An 18922-nucleotide genomic window follows, 5' to 3' on the forward strand; every position below is an offset into this window, starting at 1 on the left:
TCAGACATCCACAAGCATCAGACATCTGCAAGCAACAGACATCCACAAGCATCAGACATCAAACATCCACAAGCGTCAGGCATCCACAAGCGTCAGGCATCCACAAGCGTCAGGCATCCACAAGTGTCAGACATCCACAAGTGTCAGACATCCCCAAACATCAGGCATCAGGCATCCACAAACGTCAGTCATCCACAAGCATCCACAAGCGTCAAGCATCAACAAGCATCAAACATCCACAAGCATCAGACATCCACAAGCATCAGACATCCACAAGCATAAGACATCCACAAGCATCAGGCATCAGACATCCAGAAGCATCAGACATCCACAAGCATCAGACATCCACAAACATCAAACATCCAGAAGCATCAAACATCCACAAGTATCAGACATCCACAAGTGTCAGACATCCCCAAACATCAGGCATCAGGCATCCACAAACGTCAGTCATCCACAAGCATCCACAAGCGTCAAGCATCAACAAGCATCAAACATCCACAAGCATCAGACATCCACAAGCATCAGACATCCACAAGCATAAGACATCCACAAGCATCAGGCATCAGACATCCAGAAGCATCAGACATCCACAAGCATCAGACATCCACAAACATCAAACATCCAAAAGCATCAAACATCCACAAGCATCAGACATCCACAAGCATCAGGCATCAGACATCAGACATCCACAAGCATCAGGCATCAGACATCCACAAGCAGCAGGCATCTAGAAGCATCAGACATCCACAAGTATCAGACATCCACAAGCATCAGGCATCTACAAGCATCAGACATCCACAAGTATCAGACATCCAAAAGCATCAGACATCCACAAGCATCACACATCCACAAGCATCAGACATCCACCAGCATCAGACATCCACAAGCATCAGGCATCAGACATCCACAAGCATCAGACATCCACAAACATCAGACATAACAGCTCTTCTGCCGGGCCTTCCTTCCCTGTCCATTCTCGTCTCTGAGCCCACAGCAGAAGGCGTGCAGTGTGTTTTATTTATTTTACTGTCCATTTCAAACTGACTTTGAGGGTCAAAAAAGGATAAACACCTAACTCGCCCCGACTGGAATCAGACCCCAGATACTTCTTGTTGCACGCAGAAATATGTGGTGTAGTTAACCTGCTGAGGTGCCTTCACTTCATGGCTGGATAGAAAAAAACTGTAAGGAGGCAATCAAAACAATGAGCACACTGGTAGTCCGGCTTCTCAGCACTCACTGTGCCCGCCCGCTCAGAAAGCACAAAACTGTCAGATAAGACGCTTTGCCTATGTGCAGGAACTAAGATCTGAACTCAGGTTTTGTGCCTTTGAAGCCAGAGGCCACATGTCTGCCTCCTTTTGTTTGGTTACAGTGATTAACATCTGCGAATTCATTTATATTAGTAGCATAACACAGGTGCCCGAGGGGGACACATTGAAACGTTGAATCAAAATTAAAATTGCACACAGTAAATTCCTCGAATACGGGATGTTTACTGTCGCTATCTATCTATCTATCTATCTATCTATCTATCTATCTATCTATCTATCTATCTATCTATCTATCTACCTATCTATCGCCCTCACTCTATCTATCTATCTATCTATCTATCTATCTATCTATCTATCTATCTATCTATCTATCTATCGCCCTCACTATCTATCTATCTATCGCCCTCACTCTATCCATCTATCACCCTCACTCTATCTATCGCCCTCACTCTATCGCCCTCACTCTATCTATCGCCCTCACTCTATCTATCTTTCGCCCTCACTCTTTCGCCCTCACTCTATCGCCCGCACTCTATCGCCCTCAATCTATGTATCTATTGCCCTCACTCTATGTATGTATGTATGTATGTATGTATGTATGTATAGGCATTTATATAGCGCACTACTTACCCGTATCTACTATCTATCTATCTATCTCCCTCACTCTATCTTTCTATCTATATATCGCCCATACTCAATCTATCTATCGCCCTCACTCTATCTATCTATCGCCCTCACTCTATCTATCGTCCTCACTCTATCTATCTATCGCCTTCACTCTATCTATCGCCCTCAGTCTATCTATCGCCCTCACTCTATCTATCTATCTATCGCCCTCACTCTATCTATCTATCGCCCTCACTCTATCTATTGCCGTCACTCTATCTATCGCCCTCACTCTATCTATCTATCGCCCTCACTCTATCTATCTGTCTATCTATCGCCGTCACTCTATCTGTCTATCTATCGCACTAACTCTAGCTATCTATCTATTGATCGCCCTCACTCTATCTATCTGTCTATCTATCGGTCGCCCTCACCCTATCTGTCTATCTATCTATCGCCCTCACTCTATCTATCTATCTGTCTGTCTATCTATCTATCTATCGCCCTCACTCTATCTATTGCCCTCACTCTATCTATCTATCACACTCATTCTATCTATCTATCGCCCTCCCTCTATCTATCTATCGTACTCACTCTGTCAATCTATCGCATCACCACAGCATCACTCAGCCCCACCACAGCATCACCACTCAGGGGCACCACAACATCACTATGCGCTACCACAGCATCACTGAACGCTACAGCATCACTCGTCGCCTCCACAACATCATTCAGTGCCACCACAGCATCAATCTGTGCAACCATTCAACAACAACTGGTTCAAATATGTCCTCTCAATGTTTCAAGCTTTATTACAAATGTCACAAAAAGATGTTAATATTTCACTTCTGTTCTTGGATTTTCATCACAATAAAATACACTGAACATAATCTTTACAAAAGTTATTTACAAAAGTTTAAGCTATTGCCATTATAAATTACAATAACTTTTAAGTATTCATTATTTTAAAAAATTAAAGCCATTGTTATTTGTAATATCAATACATCTAAGTCACGTAAATACAACACATATTGCATTGCAAATGCTATAGGAGTCACATTTGCAAAATGTGACAAAATTTGCAAAAAACTATTGGCATTGTAAATGACAAAGCTATTAATTTCGCTATTTTCAAGACCAAAACATAAATAAAAAATGTGTAATTTACAATACCAATAGCTCAAACTTTCCTAATGCAAGACCTATTGCATTGCAAATGCTTGTTATTCTTTGGTTATTGTGTCAATTACATTTGTTCTTCCGCCTGGTACAGCAAACAACATGCGGAAGTGTGTCAGCCATTCAGCTACTGGCTAACTTCATTGTGTTTGACAGTATTCTACTCTTTCACAAGGAGCACATTCACACAAAAGGTTGTTTCGTTCAGTGCCAGCACCACTTTCGTAATAGGTACATTCAAATAACAAAAAAATACTTTTTATCAACTACTCATTTTTTTTGATTGACGAGACCTACCAGCTACGACAACAATAGAGTTGCAAAACCCATGACAAAACTAAACGCACATTGACAAAGCCAAAAGGCTAGCAAAACACCAAACCAACATTTTCCAATGCTTGTTTAAATGTATAGTCATGAATAATGCACTGCTGCATGTATTGGTAATCCTAAAATGATCTGGACAGTGCATTAATTTCCCAAACATTACTTTATGGCTTTAATATAAATCAAAATGGGAAGGTTTTAGAGAATATTTTAAAGGCTTCTTCCTCCTCAAAACCTCCACCTTAACTGAGTACTTCTGCTACTCTTCTTATATTGGTGAATCTGTAACCTGTTCATGGTGGTTAGATATTGGGTTACTGGTTGACTGGGTTGTGAACCCTGGTCAAGCAGGAGCCACAATCCCAGTCAGGGTAAGGCACAAGCAAACCCTAAATTAACCTGTGCTTACCACCTGGTAGCTTGGCACAGATCAGTCAGGCTTAAATTAGAGGCAATATGTAAAGTATTTGTGCAGCACTTCAAACAGCAAAACAGTGAAAACACCACACACAAATTTCCCACACCATGTTAGAAAAATGAATCTTAATCTAATGACTAGAACAACACCAAAATAATAAAAATCAAAAATTAGAGCCGAAGTTATGGGTTTATAAAGAATAAACGGTAAAATAGCACCTAAAAGCAGAAAGTGCCAACTGTGGCTATCTGATTGTGCTGGACCAATTCAAAGTCAAACGTCCAGGCAGACAGTGATAGACAATGTGTCGGATACAGTCCCAGATCAGTCTTGCTGAAGTTTTACCTACCCTCGTTTTGTGCCAAGGGCCCGTTCACATTGGAAAAGCACTGAAGCTCTGAGCAATGAAAGCATCGCGGACATTGGTTGGCATGGCGCAAACGTCAGGCTTGGTGCTGATGACAGACGGGCTGGATGTTCACGGTGGCAGTCGTCCATGGGCGATCGATGCTTGCTATGCCAAGAGGCAGGCTGTCAGTGATTGTGCTGCATTTTGGTGTTTCAGTGTGACCAGGCCCATTCACGGTCATAAAGAGCCTAAATCTTAATATCAAGAGCCTGTGAGTCACACCAAGGGTCAAGGAACTCAATGAAGATGGGTGCAGGAGCTGTTGGGCTGCCTTTTATGTCCCTGAGCCTCAGATCCAGCAGAGGGCCAGAAGACTAGCCCTTTAAGTCACTCTGGGGTCCTTGGTTCGATATGATGTTGCAGGTCCAGTTCTTCTTCACCAGGCAAGAGTGTAGTAGGGCAGCAGTTACTTTAGAGCAGATGCCCAGCAGAGTGGCAGTCCTTGTAGCAGCACAGCAGTCTATCTTCCTGGCAGAGGATCCACAGGTCCAGAAGTGTACTGAAGAGTTGGTGCCTGAAGGCCTTCTTTTATAACCTGGTGCCCTGGTTCTGGAAGGTGGGAGATGCTTCTCGACAGGGGAGGCATGCAATTCCCTGCCTCCATCCCCTGGCTCCAAGATGGCTGAAGTGACATTGCAGATTTGCTAGGTCCTTTGTGTGAAGGCAGAGCACATGCTTTTCAGATGAAAATGGATCTGTGCTCTGCTCTGACCCCCATCCTGCAAGCAGATGGCTCTTCTAGGCACAACTAATCCCTTTATTTTGTAACTATCCGGGACGAATTCACAAAGTCTGTCACGTCCACCCAGTTATGTGAGTCAGGCCAGGTTATAGGCACAAAATTACTAAGGACAGAAAGATGCCAACTTCCTAAAAGTGTTTTTTTGTTTTTATTATGATCAAAGTCCCAATTTCAGCACTAAATATGGCTTTTCACCCATTAGCAAAGACACCAAATATGGACTGGTTATCTCTTTCCATTTGGAAATTAAACTTATAAAATCTAATAAGGCAATTCCAATTTTATCTTATGGGAGAGATAGGCCTTGCAGTAGTGAAAATCCAACTTAAGAGTTTTTCACACTAGTAAAACTTGAAAGCACATGTTCAACCTTTTAAATACACTGCGCCCTGCCCATGGGGCTGTTCAGGGCCTACCTTAGGGGTGACTTGTATGTAATAAAATGGAAGATTTAGGCCTGGCAAATGGTTTACTTTGCCTAGTCGTCATGGCAGTTTAAAACCACACACACACAGGCTGCATTAACGACATGCATTGCAGACATGTTTAAAGGGCTACTTGAGTGGGTGGCACAGTTCCTGCTACAGGCTCACTAGTATCATTTGATTTATATGCCCTGGGTACGTGTAGTACCACTTTACAGGGACTTATACGTAAATTATATAAGACAATCTACCATGTTTTGGGATGAGAGCACCAGCACTTTAGCACTTTATAGCATGGTAAAGGGCCCAGAGTCCTAAGGCCACCAAATAGTTTCAGCAGAATGAAGGAGGAGAGGCAAAAGGTTTGGGCGAAGACCACCCTAAGGCTAACCGGTTTAACAATGCTGAAGTAGAGAGTGTCATGTATTTATGCCACAGATGTTGCAGTTCATATCCGTTATAAATACATATGAACCCTTAACTTCCTCAAGAGCGAATATTTGGCTCCTTCTAGTTGGACTTTCACAAGGGTTGAGCTTGTAGCTCTTGTACATACAGTGACTCTGTTCCCACATATCATCCAAAATAGAGACTTAAGCACTAAGAACCCTGATGTGACTACAGAGGCAAGTAACCTTTTTATCTGATAAAGACATCCAGAAGCATATTTTTAGGTCTCGGCTAGAAGCGCGCGAAGCGCATTCTCGCAGAGAACTATAGTTGTCGGCTCAGCCGACAACGAGTGGAGACAAGAGCTGGCCACGCGCACCATTAAGAGGCATGGCAGAGTCGGATTCCGAGGCGCGCCTTCGGATTGGGTCGCGCGCGTGAGCTTGTAATGTAGACAGCTCACGCGCACGACCCAATCTCAAGGCGCGTTTCGGAATCTTCCTGTGCCATGCTTCTGAATGCTGCGCGCCTTGTTATTGTGTGCAGCGGAAGTCAGAGGAGAGGAAACAGGCCGGTCTTCTTGCGTCTCTTTTACTTGTTTTTTTGGCTGTTGGGCTGCCCGGATTCCTGGAGACTGCCTTTACTTTATTTCATGTATTGCGTGGTGGAAATTGAGATAACGCCAGAAGAGACATCGTGCCTGGAATCGCAAAGTAGGCTGAGGGAGAGTGAAAGCATATACAGGAAGGAGCCGTGGTGCAGGGGTGTTGTTGAGAGAGGAGAGGGAGCCTGCTCTCCCGCACCGTTTCCTGCTTAGCTTCGCACCTGGTACAGCTCACACCATGCCAAGCCCCAGGCGGCATCACCAACCCGGAGGAGTCGGCATGGCTTCCACAGCTACATGTACACGCTTCACAGATGAGTACCAGCTCTTCGAGGAACTTGGAAAGGAAGGAAACTGCTGCGATCTGGTTCACGGGGGGCTACCCTCACACACACTTTCAAGCCTGTTTAAACTATGCCACCTATCCGTAGAATAGCTCTTCAACAGCTACCCTAGCACATTATCTTTACCCCCTCGCACTATTAAGATTTTTAGGGTCCATGTTTTGTTTTGTTTTTTGCATTTTGGGACTTGCAGTTTTGTGTAACCTATTGGGGACTATTGAAAGTGCTTGCAGCCAGTACCAGGTTTTGCACAATCCACTGCTGTGAGGGGAACAGCTCCCACCTGGAATCACGCCGCGAGGTAAATGACCATCTCCACCACCATTAATATAGGGTCTACAAACACGAGCTAGGCGTTTGGGCACCTTATATAAATTATTTGTGCAATATATTGGCATCTGGGGTTGATTTTCCAGACAGCTGGAGAGGTGCTGATATTGTTTTAATTTTCAAAAAGGGCGATCGGTCTGATCCATCGAATTATCGCCCTATCAGCCTATTGGATATTCTGCAAAAAATGTATTCCAGGCATATTTTAGGTAGAGTGAACTTGTGGATGGAAGACAATTCAGTACTCACTAAGTTCCAGGCAGGGTTTAAGAACAGAGTAAGCACTGTGGACCAAGTGTTCATATTTTGCTGCCTTTATTGGAAATATGTCCTCATCAGAAAGGGGCATCTCTACGTCGCGTTTGTAGACCTTAGAGCGGCGTTCGATTTGGTGTCACAAGACCTTCTTTGGGAATGCCTTCATTCACTAGGGTTACCTCCCTGCTTGTTGCACCAGTTAATACGGTTGCATGCGAAGAACTTTGCGAAAGTACGATGGGGACCCAATGGAGAATTATCACAGAATATACCAATTGAGCGTGGGGTTCGTCAGGGCTGCGTGCTGGCCCCCACGCTTTTTTCTCTGTTTGTGAACGACATCCCTACTCACTTGGCAAGCTGTGAAAATAACGACTCCCCCAAACTGAATGGTGAGAGGGTATCCGCGTTATTGTTCGCAGACGATACCATACTAATCTCTCAAACTCCCAGAGGTCTCCAGGCACTTTTGCACTCATTTCACCAGTATTGTAACAAAAAGGGATTAGAGATAACCGGAAAAAAAAACAAATGTATGGCCCTAAGTCTCAATAAATCCCAAAAGGGGAATTTGGTACTTAATGGACAAAAACTAGAATCTGTTCAGAACTTCCCCTATTTGGGGGTCACCCTAGACTCTAAATTTTCTTGGAAGCCCCAAATAGAGAAAAGCAAACTGATATTCACACAGAATACTACACCTGTTCTTACAAAACATGGTACAAGTTCATGTAAAGCCGTTTCTCCGGCATTTGAGATATTTAAGTTTAAGGTGCAGCCAGCAGATTTATACGGGGCTGAAATTTGGGGATCAATGTCCAAGAATGCCTTCTCAATTAATGAAAATAAATTTCTGAGAAGCCTTGTTAAGATGCCAACTGGCACTCCCATAGTTTCACTAATGCTGGACCTCAATGTCAAACGAACAGACCACTATGCAATCCTAAGGCCCTTAACACTTTGGGTGAGACTCTAGTCTATACCAGAACTCATAGACTATAGGAATGGCTTAAAAGAAGTAATGAGCCTGGATGCGTTTAATTCCAATGCCTGGCTTAAACATGGTCGTTCTTGGTTTAGGAAAATTGGCTTACCCCAATTTTGGGAAGACCCGGAAAATTTGCCCCAAAACTCAAAAAAACTGCTGAAGTCTGTCTTCTGGGGCCATATTGAACATACCATGATTAATGAACATAGAGGTGGAACATTAACAAATAATTTTTTGATCTTCAAGGATAATTCTTGTTTTGAGAACATCCTTGATGAGATCGAACCACCTCTAGCTAAAAGTTTGTTCATGAAACTGAGGTATGGAAATCTTATGACCAATTCAACCCTGGCAAGATGGTCTAGGAAGGGTAAAGCTGGGCAAAATGATACACCGTTAAGTGATCTTTGTACTATGTGCCAGGATAGTTCCAAGGAGGACGACCAGCATATCCTTTTCTTCTGTCCTGCCTATGTGACATCGAGGAGAAAATGGATTAAGCCTCTATGTAATCTTCTTGGCATAAGATCATGTAAGGAGGCACTGAGGATTATTAAATCTGATACTAGAAGAACGATTGTATTTAGTATTAGCAGATTTCTTCTATCTATAAATTTTGTTTGTAACAAGAATGGTCTTAAATTGTAAATTAGATATTAGGGAATTTACTGTATTGCAAATCTATTCTTCCCCTTGTCCACTTTTTAAACAGTTTTTGTTTAAACCTTGTTATGATGTACCATCGTACTTACATGTTTTTCCTTTTTAAATACTTAAAAATTTTACGAGTTTTTGTTTAAACGATCTCCCTGCTCCAGCATTGTATTGCACAATTTTTAAAAAAAATTTTTTTTACTTATCGATAATGTCAGGAGCTAGTTAACTTTATCATGTATTGTCAAATTGCATATCTTTTATGGCTCAAACTGTGCCGAAATAATGATTATGAATGAATGAAGTTGCTATGTTTGTGTTCACAAATGACTGTGAAATTTGAAAATTATAACATTGTTGTTATTTCTCCCTTTGAAGCAGTCGCCAGTTGTGAAGATTGCAACTGTGAGTTTTGGTGGCATGTCTCAAGACGAGAGACATGATATTTCTACCAAGGAAGTCCCGGTAGTACACACGGAAACGAAAACCATTACTTATGAGTCAGCAGAGGTAAATATATTTTGAAAGGGGTTTCTCTATATACGCCTGGCCAGTCCATCCCAGTGGTTAATAACTTGAGACAGTATGCTGTAAACTACATTTGTAGTGCATACAAAGGTAAGTAATATACGAACGCAAAAAGCAGTAGGACTTTCTAAAAGTAAATTATTAGGCAGGGCCACTGGAATTATGCAGTCGAGGAGGACCAAATTATGCAAAAGATTTTAAGCAATTATGTGGCAAGAAAGGGCATAATATGTGGCTTCATGCAGCACAGCTTGTGATACCATCATTTGTGTGCATTTTAACATGGTCTTGGCAAAAGTTTCACTTCATTAATACCTGTTTAACACCAAAATACAGCAACAGGCAACTGGAAGGCGACCAGTCAACCTGTGCAAATGGCCTTCCAGAATATAGCTCCTTACAACGCATGCGATTACAACGACAGCGTTGTTAGTACGCAATACCATTACATCATAAGTCATTACAACGACTTGCAGTAGGGGGCGCGCTGGTCTTAGGAATACTATTCCTACTCCAGTTGTCGCAACAGCAGGGAAGGTGTTTTAAATCCAATACCAGTGCGCCCTCAACGTTTTTAAGTCTCAAAATTTGAAATTATTTAATATGAACATAACAGTCCATGAAAATCCGGCTGCAATAAAAATGGCATTTATTTGGTGACCTCCAGTCATTGAGTATTGCATTGCCTGTGGTGTAATCATGACACCAACAAATATATAATTCCTAATTTAAACTATAATCACATATTTCTAGACGGTTGTCCTGGTGCAGAGAGTCAGTAGATGAATAGGAGGAATGTGTGTAAGAGTAAGTCCATAGCTGTTGTAGAGGGGAGAGGGATGCTCACGAGGGCTCTGTGTGGCATGCATGGATGGTTTCCTCCCATATTCTGAATTTATATTGACATTTTAGCCATAGCCAGCCAGGTACACACTTAAAATTAAACACGAATTTAACCATAAAACAGTGTTTCTTTAAATTATAGTGTGTAAGGGAACCACGAATTTGAGATTACTGTTTGACATCACAAAGTAAGCAATTTTGTGAAACATTATATTTTCAGTGAAAAACCGTCTGTTTGTTAGAGCGGTAACTCTCCATCCTACACATAGGAAGTGAAGACAAGTGTCTAGGCTACTTTAAATATCAGTGTCAGGAGCCAGTTCATACCAAAGTGATACTTTTTTTTTTAATTTAAAGTTTTAATTATGTTTTTAACATAGCATTGGATGCCATTTCTTGAACAGATACTTTAACGGATACTCATTCTATGCAGAAATGCATTTATATACCAAGTTTATTCTATACTGAAGCGACTGATACTTCCGTTTGTCAGTGTGTGTATTTTCAAGTAGGGGGTAAAAGTTAGAATAGAAATTATGTAGTCAGGTCAAGATAGCTCAGGATGCCTACTCCATCCTCTCTTTGACAGGGAATGTATTATGAAGCCTCACCTGTTGTTTAAAACTTAAACATACACTTTGCTCTCTTTCTTAAGGTGGATCCTAATGCTGACACAGATCCTGGGATCCTTATGAGTGCGCAGACCATCACGTCCGAAACAAGCAGCACCACAACTACCACACATATCACCAAAGTAAGTTGTCCTGTATTACTGAGGTTGATGTCAGTGGACCTGTATGTTTAAATACACACAACTTTCAAGAAGAAAATATCATATATCTGATCAGCTGAAAAGGACATACCGGTCGTACGGAGTTAGCTAGATGAAAATTATCTGCTGGAAATCATAGTTAAAATCAGTGCCACAAAGAGTAGGCCCTAGAGCTTACATTGAATTTCGAGGTGTGGACATAAACTGCTAATTGGTTTCTCTAAGCATCTCATTGTTTGTTTTCAATTCTTTTAAGCCATGAAAAAGAATACATTTTTTTGGACTGTACATGAAATATATTATTTTGATGAAGGTTAGATATTTATTCCTCCACCTTCCTCCTCTACGATTCCTTTTCATTCTCACTATTCAGCAAGACAGGACATCAATTGCTGCTAAAAAAAGATTTCCTTTTAAGGCATCTGTGTCACTGTACCACCCAGTATGTTCCCAGTACAGCGACTTCAGTAGCATTCGTTCTTTCACCATGACACAAGGGCACCACAAAATATGATAGTGCAGACAGCCAAGCTGGAAGGAAGGGAACAATTATTATCACTTGAATAACCTAGTGGTGGAGCCCGTGGTTAGTGGGCATATGTAGACAGCCACTGAGGAGATCTGCGGAAAATAACTTTCTGCTCTTCTGTGAGCTGTTCTAGGAATGGAACGTGACAGTGGTTGGATTATACTGTCTGGAGGAAGATCCTATGGAATTGCCAAAGTGAAATGAGGAGTTTACACTCTGTTATAACAGTCCATTTTCACGGCAAAAAATTGGGGAGAGAAAACCATGTATCCATAATGGAGGCTACCACATACTCAGAAGAGGCTCCTTAATATTTCCAAAGGACCATCTCTGTCTTGAGTGTTAGAACAAAAATCCTCTGCACAGCTTAAAAATAGGAGTGCCGTTGTGCACTCTAATTGTTGTTTTCTGAGTAGCATTGTATTCCGGAACTGGAAACGTTTCACCAGTGTCCCAGCTGCTATTTGGCAGTCGATAAATGTACTTAAGACTGTTCAGACGTACATTTTTCCTGCTTTGACTGTCAGGCAAATTCTGTCGATCACAGACAAGACACCAAAGAAATGACCCCCATGATCTGGGAGAAGACACCTGGGGCCTAATTTATGAGCCCTTACGTCACTTTTACGCCGCCGGCGCGTCACTTTTTGTGATGCACCAGTGGCGTAAAAAATGCACCTTGTTGCGCCATATTTACAAAGTGACGCATCTAGGTAGATGCGTCACTTTGTAAACCCCTGCGCCACATTACACCTGCGCCAGGTATAATGTATGCAAGGGGGGCGTATTGACGCAAGAAAGGGTCGTAGAAGTGACGCAGTGAAATCTATGAGATTTCACTGCGTCACTTCTAGGAGGCCGTTGCGTCAAAATCTTGCTCCTGCCTCACAGCAGGCGTAAGACTGACGCAGGAAAGGACGCATCGCTGGAGTTGCGTCACTTTTGTGACACACTCCAGCAATGCGTCACTTTTGCGCTTACAGATACGTCAGAAATACTGACGTATCTGTAACTCCTTGCACAATGATGCGTCATAATGTAAATATGACGCATCATTGGTGTCGCAAGGAGGGTGCAATGAAAAGTGACGCATCGCTGTTTTCACGCAGCGATGCGTCACTTTTCATAAATGAGGCCCCTGGTGTTTCAGGGACATTTCTTTTAATTGTTTTTCAATGAAGCTCCCGTTTTTTGGGTTTTTTTTTTAAACAGAAAACTTAGCTGAGCTGGCATATTAAACAAGATGCCCAGCATAACTTCAGTTCCTTCAGTGAAACTATCACAAACGTTGTTATGCTGAAGGCATAGACATCTCCACAAGGCAGCCAAAATCCCTAAGGATGACAATGGGTCTTGATCAGATCATCAAAGTAGATCCCTTCGATTCGCTGGCAGACCAGCCATCATACTCTAGATGAGGTATTTGCTACCTATTGAAATGTGTTCTGCTTGGCTGCAGAGCACATGTAATTCCAATGTAAAATGTGACCCTTTGAGTTGGAAGTGAGAAGCATGTGTTCCTCATGTCTACATTCTGTACAACTGAGCAAGAGTTCAGCATGAAAGAGTTTTTTGACAGAATGATAGTTATGGTGATTTGTAATAAAAACAGTTGTCCATTTAGAGAAAAGACGTGGTTAAGGCCTGATTAGCAAGTTTCCAGCAGAGTCAAAAACTGTAAAGGTCTTGACCAAAAAATTGTATTGAAACGGACGAAAATAAATACTAAGTTATCAGGAAACTAACTAAAAGTTTACCACAATGCCATGTCGAATTTAAACAGTGAAATAAGATAGTTCCTTGGGCAGTATTAGTGCATTGCCTCCATAGAGATTAAGAATGTATTTGTGAGGTCCACCCAGATGTGGTTTATATGGAATGCATAGAAGTATTCAGTTTGCAGGAAATAATTTGTGAGGTGTAGCTAGATACGCTACAACAGGAATGCAGAGAGTTTCTCAAGTACCAGTCAGTGTTTTTGAGACCTACTAGGATACAGTTTTGCAAGGAACAGTGTTAAATACAGGGGGCCCGATGTAGGTAATCTCGATTTACCTACACTTAAATACCGAATCATACCGATTCGGTATTTAAGAGTAGATAAATTGGAAGTAGGCAGATGTAGGTAATTTTTCTTTTTCAATTACCGAATCTGTAAGATTCGGTATTTACCGAATCAGTATTTGCCATTGATTCCTATGGGCTTGAAGCCTATAGGAATCAATGGCAAATACCGAATCGGTAATTACCGAATCGGTAAATACCGAATTCTGCCAGGGGGAACAGGGTGTCACTTTGACACCCTGTAGCAGCCCAATGTCGGGCTTGTGTGCCATGTGGCACACATACATGTCCTAAGGGCATGTCTGTGTGTCACATGGCACAGGTGTACATGCACAGATGTGCATGTACACCTGAATTCGTTATTTACCATGCAATAGTATTACATGGTAAATAACGAATTCTTAGGGGCCTGTGGCACTGTTTAAAGCGCCACCTACATCTGCATTTACAGAGTCGGTATTTTTACCGAGTCTGTATTTACCAATTCGGTAATTTTACCGATTCGGTAAATACAGATTCAGTAAAAATACAGAATCTGTAAATACATGCCCCCTACATTGGAAAAGGCATTTACCGGTCGGTAACGGCCGAATTCGGCCGTTACCGATCGGTAAATGCCTACCTACATCGGGCCCATAGTTCCCATGAAATTTGTTAAGTCCATCCCCCTTCACACGATTGAACAATATATCGGGTGTTTTTGAAGTCCAATTGCATTTTAACAAGGAACACAGCAAATTACTTAATTCCCAAGGAATTATTTGTCTGGTCCATCCAAATGAGCTTTAGTAGAATGACACGATTAACTTTGTTAACAGAAAATGTATTTCAAAGGTCTACCCAGATATGATGCTATGGGGGTATTACAGATTATAAAGTTAATTTGATAGTTACATTCTTGGAGAGGGAGTTGTGGGTTTCACTCAGATCTGATGTGCAAGGCAATCACAAATAGTCAAATCCAAATTAGATATTTGTGATAAAGGTATGGCTGTATTTTATCTAAAAAGCTTAGGGAGTCTTTTAGAAATTGTGATTGTCCGCCATCCTTGTGGTTCCGCCACCCATTTTAGAGGAGGGAAACCACAGAGTTTCCACCTGCAGAACTTCATCCAACTCAAGTGATGGAAACCCTTGACCCATCAATCTATCAACCAAAGGCCTACTGTGTCACAGTGACATTCATTGGTGTTGCCTGCCTGGTTTCAAATCCAAGGCATAGCAATCCCAGGCAGAAAAGCAAGCAACATCTCAGAAGCACACAATGGCTACTGGTGAAGTTAAACAATGTGAGAGGAAATACCTCTCTTGAATTAGACAGGGAGTGTAAATCCATCCTCGTTTTTGGTCAAAAGATTCATTCTACAGGGTAAGTGTGTCACGTTTGTCATAAGTTGCCTAAGCATTAATGAAATACTCCAAACCTGTTGAGTGCCAGGCATGATGTACTCCCCCACCCATTCAGGACTCACCTTTGGCAACAACATTTAGCAACAGTGGTGGGAAAACTGTGGATTTTGCAAAACATTGTCGGTTAAAAGTTGGCTAAGTGGCTATACATAGTCCAGGGAGTCACGAAAATCTGGTTTTGGAATATCACATGGACATACTTTTTGGAAAATGTTTTCAGCATATTAGTGACTTTACTTTTCCATCCAGCCCTTGCCGAAATAATCTCAGTCCTACATGAGTCAGGCCAGATATGGAAGTTCAGCATGTATAAAACGTACACATTTCACATTGCTGGCTGTAGACAGCAGCGCTAGATAATCTTGCTGGCTCATAAAGCAACGCAACTTCTCAGTTACATAGAGCTCACAGAATTCACAGAATTATACAGCAGTCAAATAACACTGTACTTACATGCCCAGGGCCGAGGCAGCAGTAGTGATATAAAAAGAGCTTTACCAACATAGATGACAAAAGGCTTCCACGCAAGCCATGATGTAATACTGGTAGCAATTAACAACAAGCATTGGAAATGCAATAGGGCTCGCATTAGGAAAGTTTGAGCTATTGGTGTTATAAATGAATTTTTTTTATTTATGTGGTTTTTTTAGTAGCTAAATTAATAGCTTTGTCACTTACAATGCCAATAGTTATAACTTTCGCAAATGTGACACCTAAAGCATTTTTAATGCAACATGTTTTGTATTTACGTGACTTAGATGTATTGATATTACAAATAACAATGGCTTTTAATTTTTTTTTAATAATTAATACTTAAATAATTTATTTAATTTGTAATGGCAATAGCTTAAACTTTTGTAAATAACATTTGTGAAGATTATGTTCAGTGTTTTTTATTGTGACGAAATCCAAGAACAGAAGTGCAATATTAACATCTTTTTGTGATTTGTAATAAAGCGTGAAAGCTTGAAAACAGCTTGAAACATTGAAAGAACATATTTGAACCAGTGATGCTGTGGTTGCGCTGAGTGATGCTGTGGTGGTGCTGAGTGATGCTGTGGTTGCGCTGAGTGATGCTGTGGTTGCGCTGAGTGGTGTGTGCATCGGTGGAGCTGTTTGGTGGGTGCATTGGTGGAGCTTAGTTGGAGCATCGGTGGAGCTGTGTTGTGGGTGCCTCGGCGGAGCTGTGTGGTGGGTGCATCGGTGGAGCTGTGTGGTGGGTGCCTCAGTGGAGCTGTGTGGTGGGTGCCTCGGTGGAGCTGGGTGGCGGGTGCATCAGTGGAGCTGGGTGGTGGGTGCATCAGTGGAGCTGTGTGGTGGGTGCATCGGTGGAGCTGTGTGGTGGGTGCATCGGTGGAGCTTAGTGGGTGCATTGGTGGAGCTGTGTGGTGGGTGCATCGGTGGAGCTTAGTTGGTGCATCGGTGGAGCTGTGTGGTGGGTGCATCGGTGGAGCTGTGTGGTGGGTGCCTCGGCGGAGCTGTGTGGTGAGTGCCTCGGCGGAGCTGTGTGGTGGGTGCCTCGGCGGAGCTGTGTGGTGGGTGCATCTGCGGAGCTGTGTGGTGGGTGCTTCTGTGGAGCTGTGTGGTGGGTGCTTCTGTGGAGCTGTGTGGTGGGTGCATCTGTGGAGCTGTGTGGTGGGTGCCTTGGTGGAGCTGTGTAGGTGGAGCTGTGTGGTGGGTGCATCGGTGGAGCTGTGTCGGTGGAGCTGTGTGGTGGCTGCATCGGTGGAGCTGTGTGGTGGCTGCATCGGTGGAGCTGTGTGGTGGCTGCATCGGTGGAGCTGTGTGGTGGCTGCATCGGTGGAGCTGTGTGGTGGCTGCATCGGTGGAGCTGTGTGGTGGCTGCATCGGTGGAGCTGTGTGGTGGGTGCATTGGTGGAGCTGTGTGGTGGGTGCATCGGTGGATCTGTGTGGTGGGTGCATCGGTGGAGCTGTGTGGTGGGTGCATTGGTGGAGCTGTGTGGTGGGTGCATCGGTGGAACTGTGTGGTGGGTGCATCGGTGGAGCTGTGTAGGTGGAGCTGTGTGGTGGGTGCATCGGTGGAGCTGTGTGGTGGCTGCATCGGTGGAGCTGTGTGGTGGCTGCATCGGTGGAGCTGTGTGGTGGGTGTATCGGTGGAGCTGTGTGGTGGCTGCATCGGTGGAGCTGTGTGGTGGCAGCATCGGTGGAGCTGTGTGGTGGCTGCATCGGTGGAGCTGTGTGGTGGGTGCATCGGTGGAGCTGTGTGGTGGGTGCATCGGTGGAGCTGTGTAGGTGGAGCTGTGTGGTGGGTGCATCGGTGGAGCTGTGTGGTGGGTGCATTAGTGGAGCTGTGCGGTGGGTGCATTGGTGGAGCTGTGCGGTGGGTGCCTCGGTGAAGCTGTGTGGTGGGTGCCTCGGTGGAGCTGTGTGGTGGGTGCATCGGTGGAGCTGTGTAGGTGGAGCTGTGTGGTGGGTGCATCGGTGGAGCTGTGTCAGTTGAGCAGTGTGGTGGGTGCATCGGTGGAGCTGTGTGGTGGCTGCATCGGTGGAGCTGTGTGGTGGGTGTATCGGTGGAGCTGTGTGGTGGCTGCATCGGTGGAGCTGTGTGGTGGCTGCATCGGTGGAGCTCTGTAGGTGGAGCTGTGTGGTGGGTGCATCGGTGGAGCAGTGTGGTGGGTGCATCGGTGGAGCAGTGTGGTGGGTGCCTTGGTGGAGCTGTGTGGTGGGTGCATCGGCGGAGCTGTGTAGTTGGAGCTGTGTGGTGGGTGCATCGGTGGAGCTGTGTCGGTGGAGCTGTGTGGTGGGTGCATCGGTGGAGCTGTGTGGTGGCTGCATCGGTGGAGCTGTGTGGTGGCTGCATCGGTGGAGCTGTGTGGTGGGTGTATCGGTGGAGCTGTGTGGTGGCTGCATCGGTGGAGCTGTGTGGTGGCTGCATCGGTGGAGCTGTGTGGTGGCTGCATCGGTGGAGCTGTGTAGTGGGTGCATCGGTGGAGCTGTGTGGTGGGTGCATCGGTGGAGCTGTGTAGGTGGAGCTGTGTGGTGGGTGCATCGGTGGAGCTGTGTGGTGGGTGCATTAGTGGAGCTGTGCAGTGGGTGCATTGGTGGAGCTGTGCGGTGGGTGCCTCGGTGGAGCTGTGTGGTGAGTGCCTCGGCGGAGCTGTGTGGTGGGTGCCTCGGCGGAGCTGTGTGGTGGGTGCATCCGCGGAGCTGTGTGGTGGGTGCTTCTGTGGAGCTGTGTGGTGGGTGCTTCTGTGGAGCTGTGTGGTGGGTGCATCTGTGGAGCTGTGTGGTGGGTGCCTTGGTGGAGCTGTGTAGGTGGAGCTGTGTGGTGGGTGCATCGGTGGAGCTGTGTCGGTGGAGCTGTGTGGTGGGTGCATCAGTGAAGCTGTGTGGTGGGTGCATCAGTGAAGCTGTGTGGTGGCTGCATCGGTGGAGCTGTGTGGTGGCTGCATCGGTGGAGCTGTGTGGTGGCTGCATCGGTGGAGCTGTGTGGTGGCTGCATCGGTGGAGCTGTGTGGTGGCTGCATCGGTGGAGCTGTGTGGTGGCTACATCGGTGGAGCTGTGTGGTGGGTGCATTGGTGGAGCTGTGTGGTGGGTGCATCGGTGGATCTGTGTGGTGGGTGCATCGGTGGAGCTGTGTGGTCGGTGCATTGGTGGAGCTGTGTGGTGGGTGCATTGGTGGAACTGTGTGGTGGGTGCATTGGTGGAGCTGTGTAGGTGGAGCTGTGTGGTGGGTGCATCGGTGGGGCTGTGTGGTGGGTGCATCGGTGGAGCTGTGTGATGGGTGCATCGGTGGAGCTGTATGGTGGGTGCATCGGTGGAGCTGTGTGGTGGGTGCATCGGTGGAGCTGTGTAGGTGGAGC

General features: G+C 44.6%; 1 protein-coding gene across 30 annotated transcripts in view; it reads left to right on the forward strand.

Annotated features, from left to right (window-relative positions):
- The window catches only part of EPB41L3 (erythrocyte membrane protein band 4.1 like 3), an 878261-nt gene that overhangs the window by 822829 nt on the left and 36510 nt on the right, over nucleotides 1-18922 (forward strand). For 23 of the 30 annotated variants that reach the window (XM_086965494.1, XM_086965496.1, XM_086965495.1 and 20 more), the window contains 2 exons: nucleotides 9330-9461; nucleotides 10978-11076. In XM_086965494.1, coding sequence (XP_086821620.1) covers nucleotides 9330-9461; nucleotides 10978-11076 — 231 coding nt within the window. The remainder of the gene's footprint in view (nucleotides 1-9329; nucleotides 9462-10977; nucleotides 11077-18922) is intronic. The other 7 variants (XM_086965493.1, XM_086965478.1, XM_086965484.1 and 4 more) reach the window with 1 other exon arrangement.

This window comes from Lissotriton vulgaris, chromosome 4_1, assembly GCF_964263255.1.
Source record: "Lissotriton vulgaris chromosome 4_1, aLisVul1.2, whole genome shotgun sequence".
NCBI classification, from domain to species: Eukaryota; Metazoa; Chordata; class Amphibia; order Caudata; family Salamandridae; genus Lissotriton; species Lissotriton vulgaris.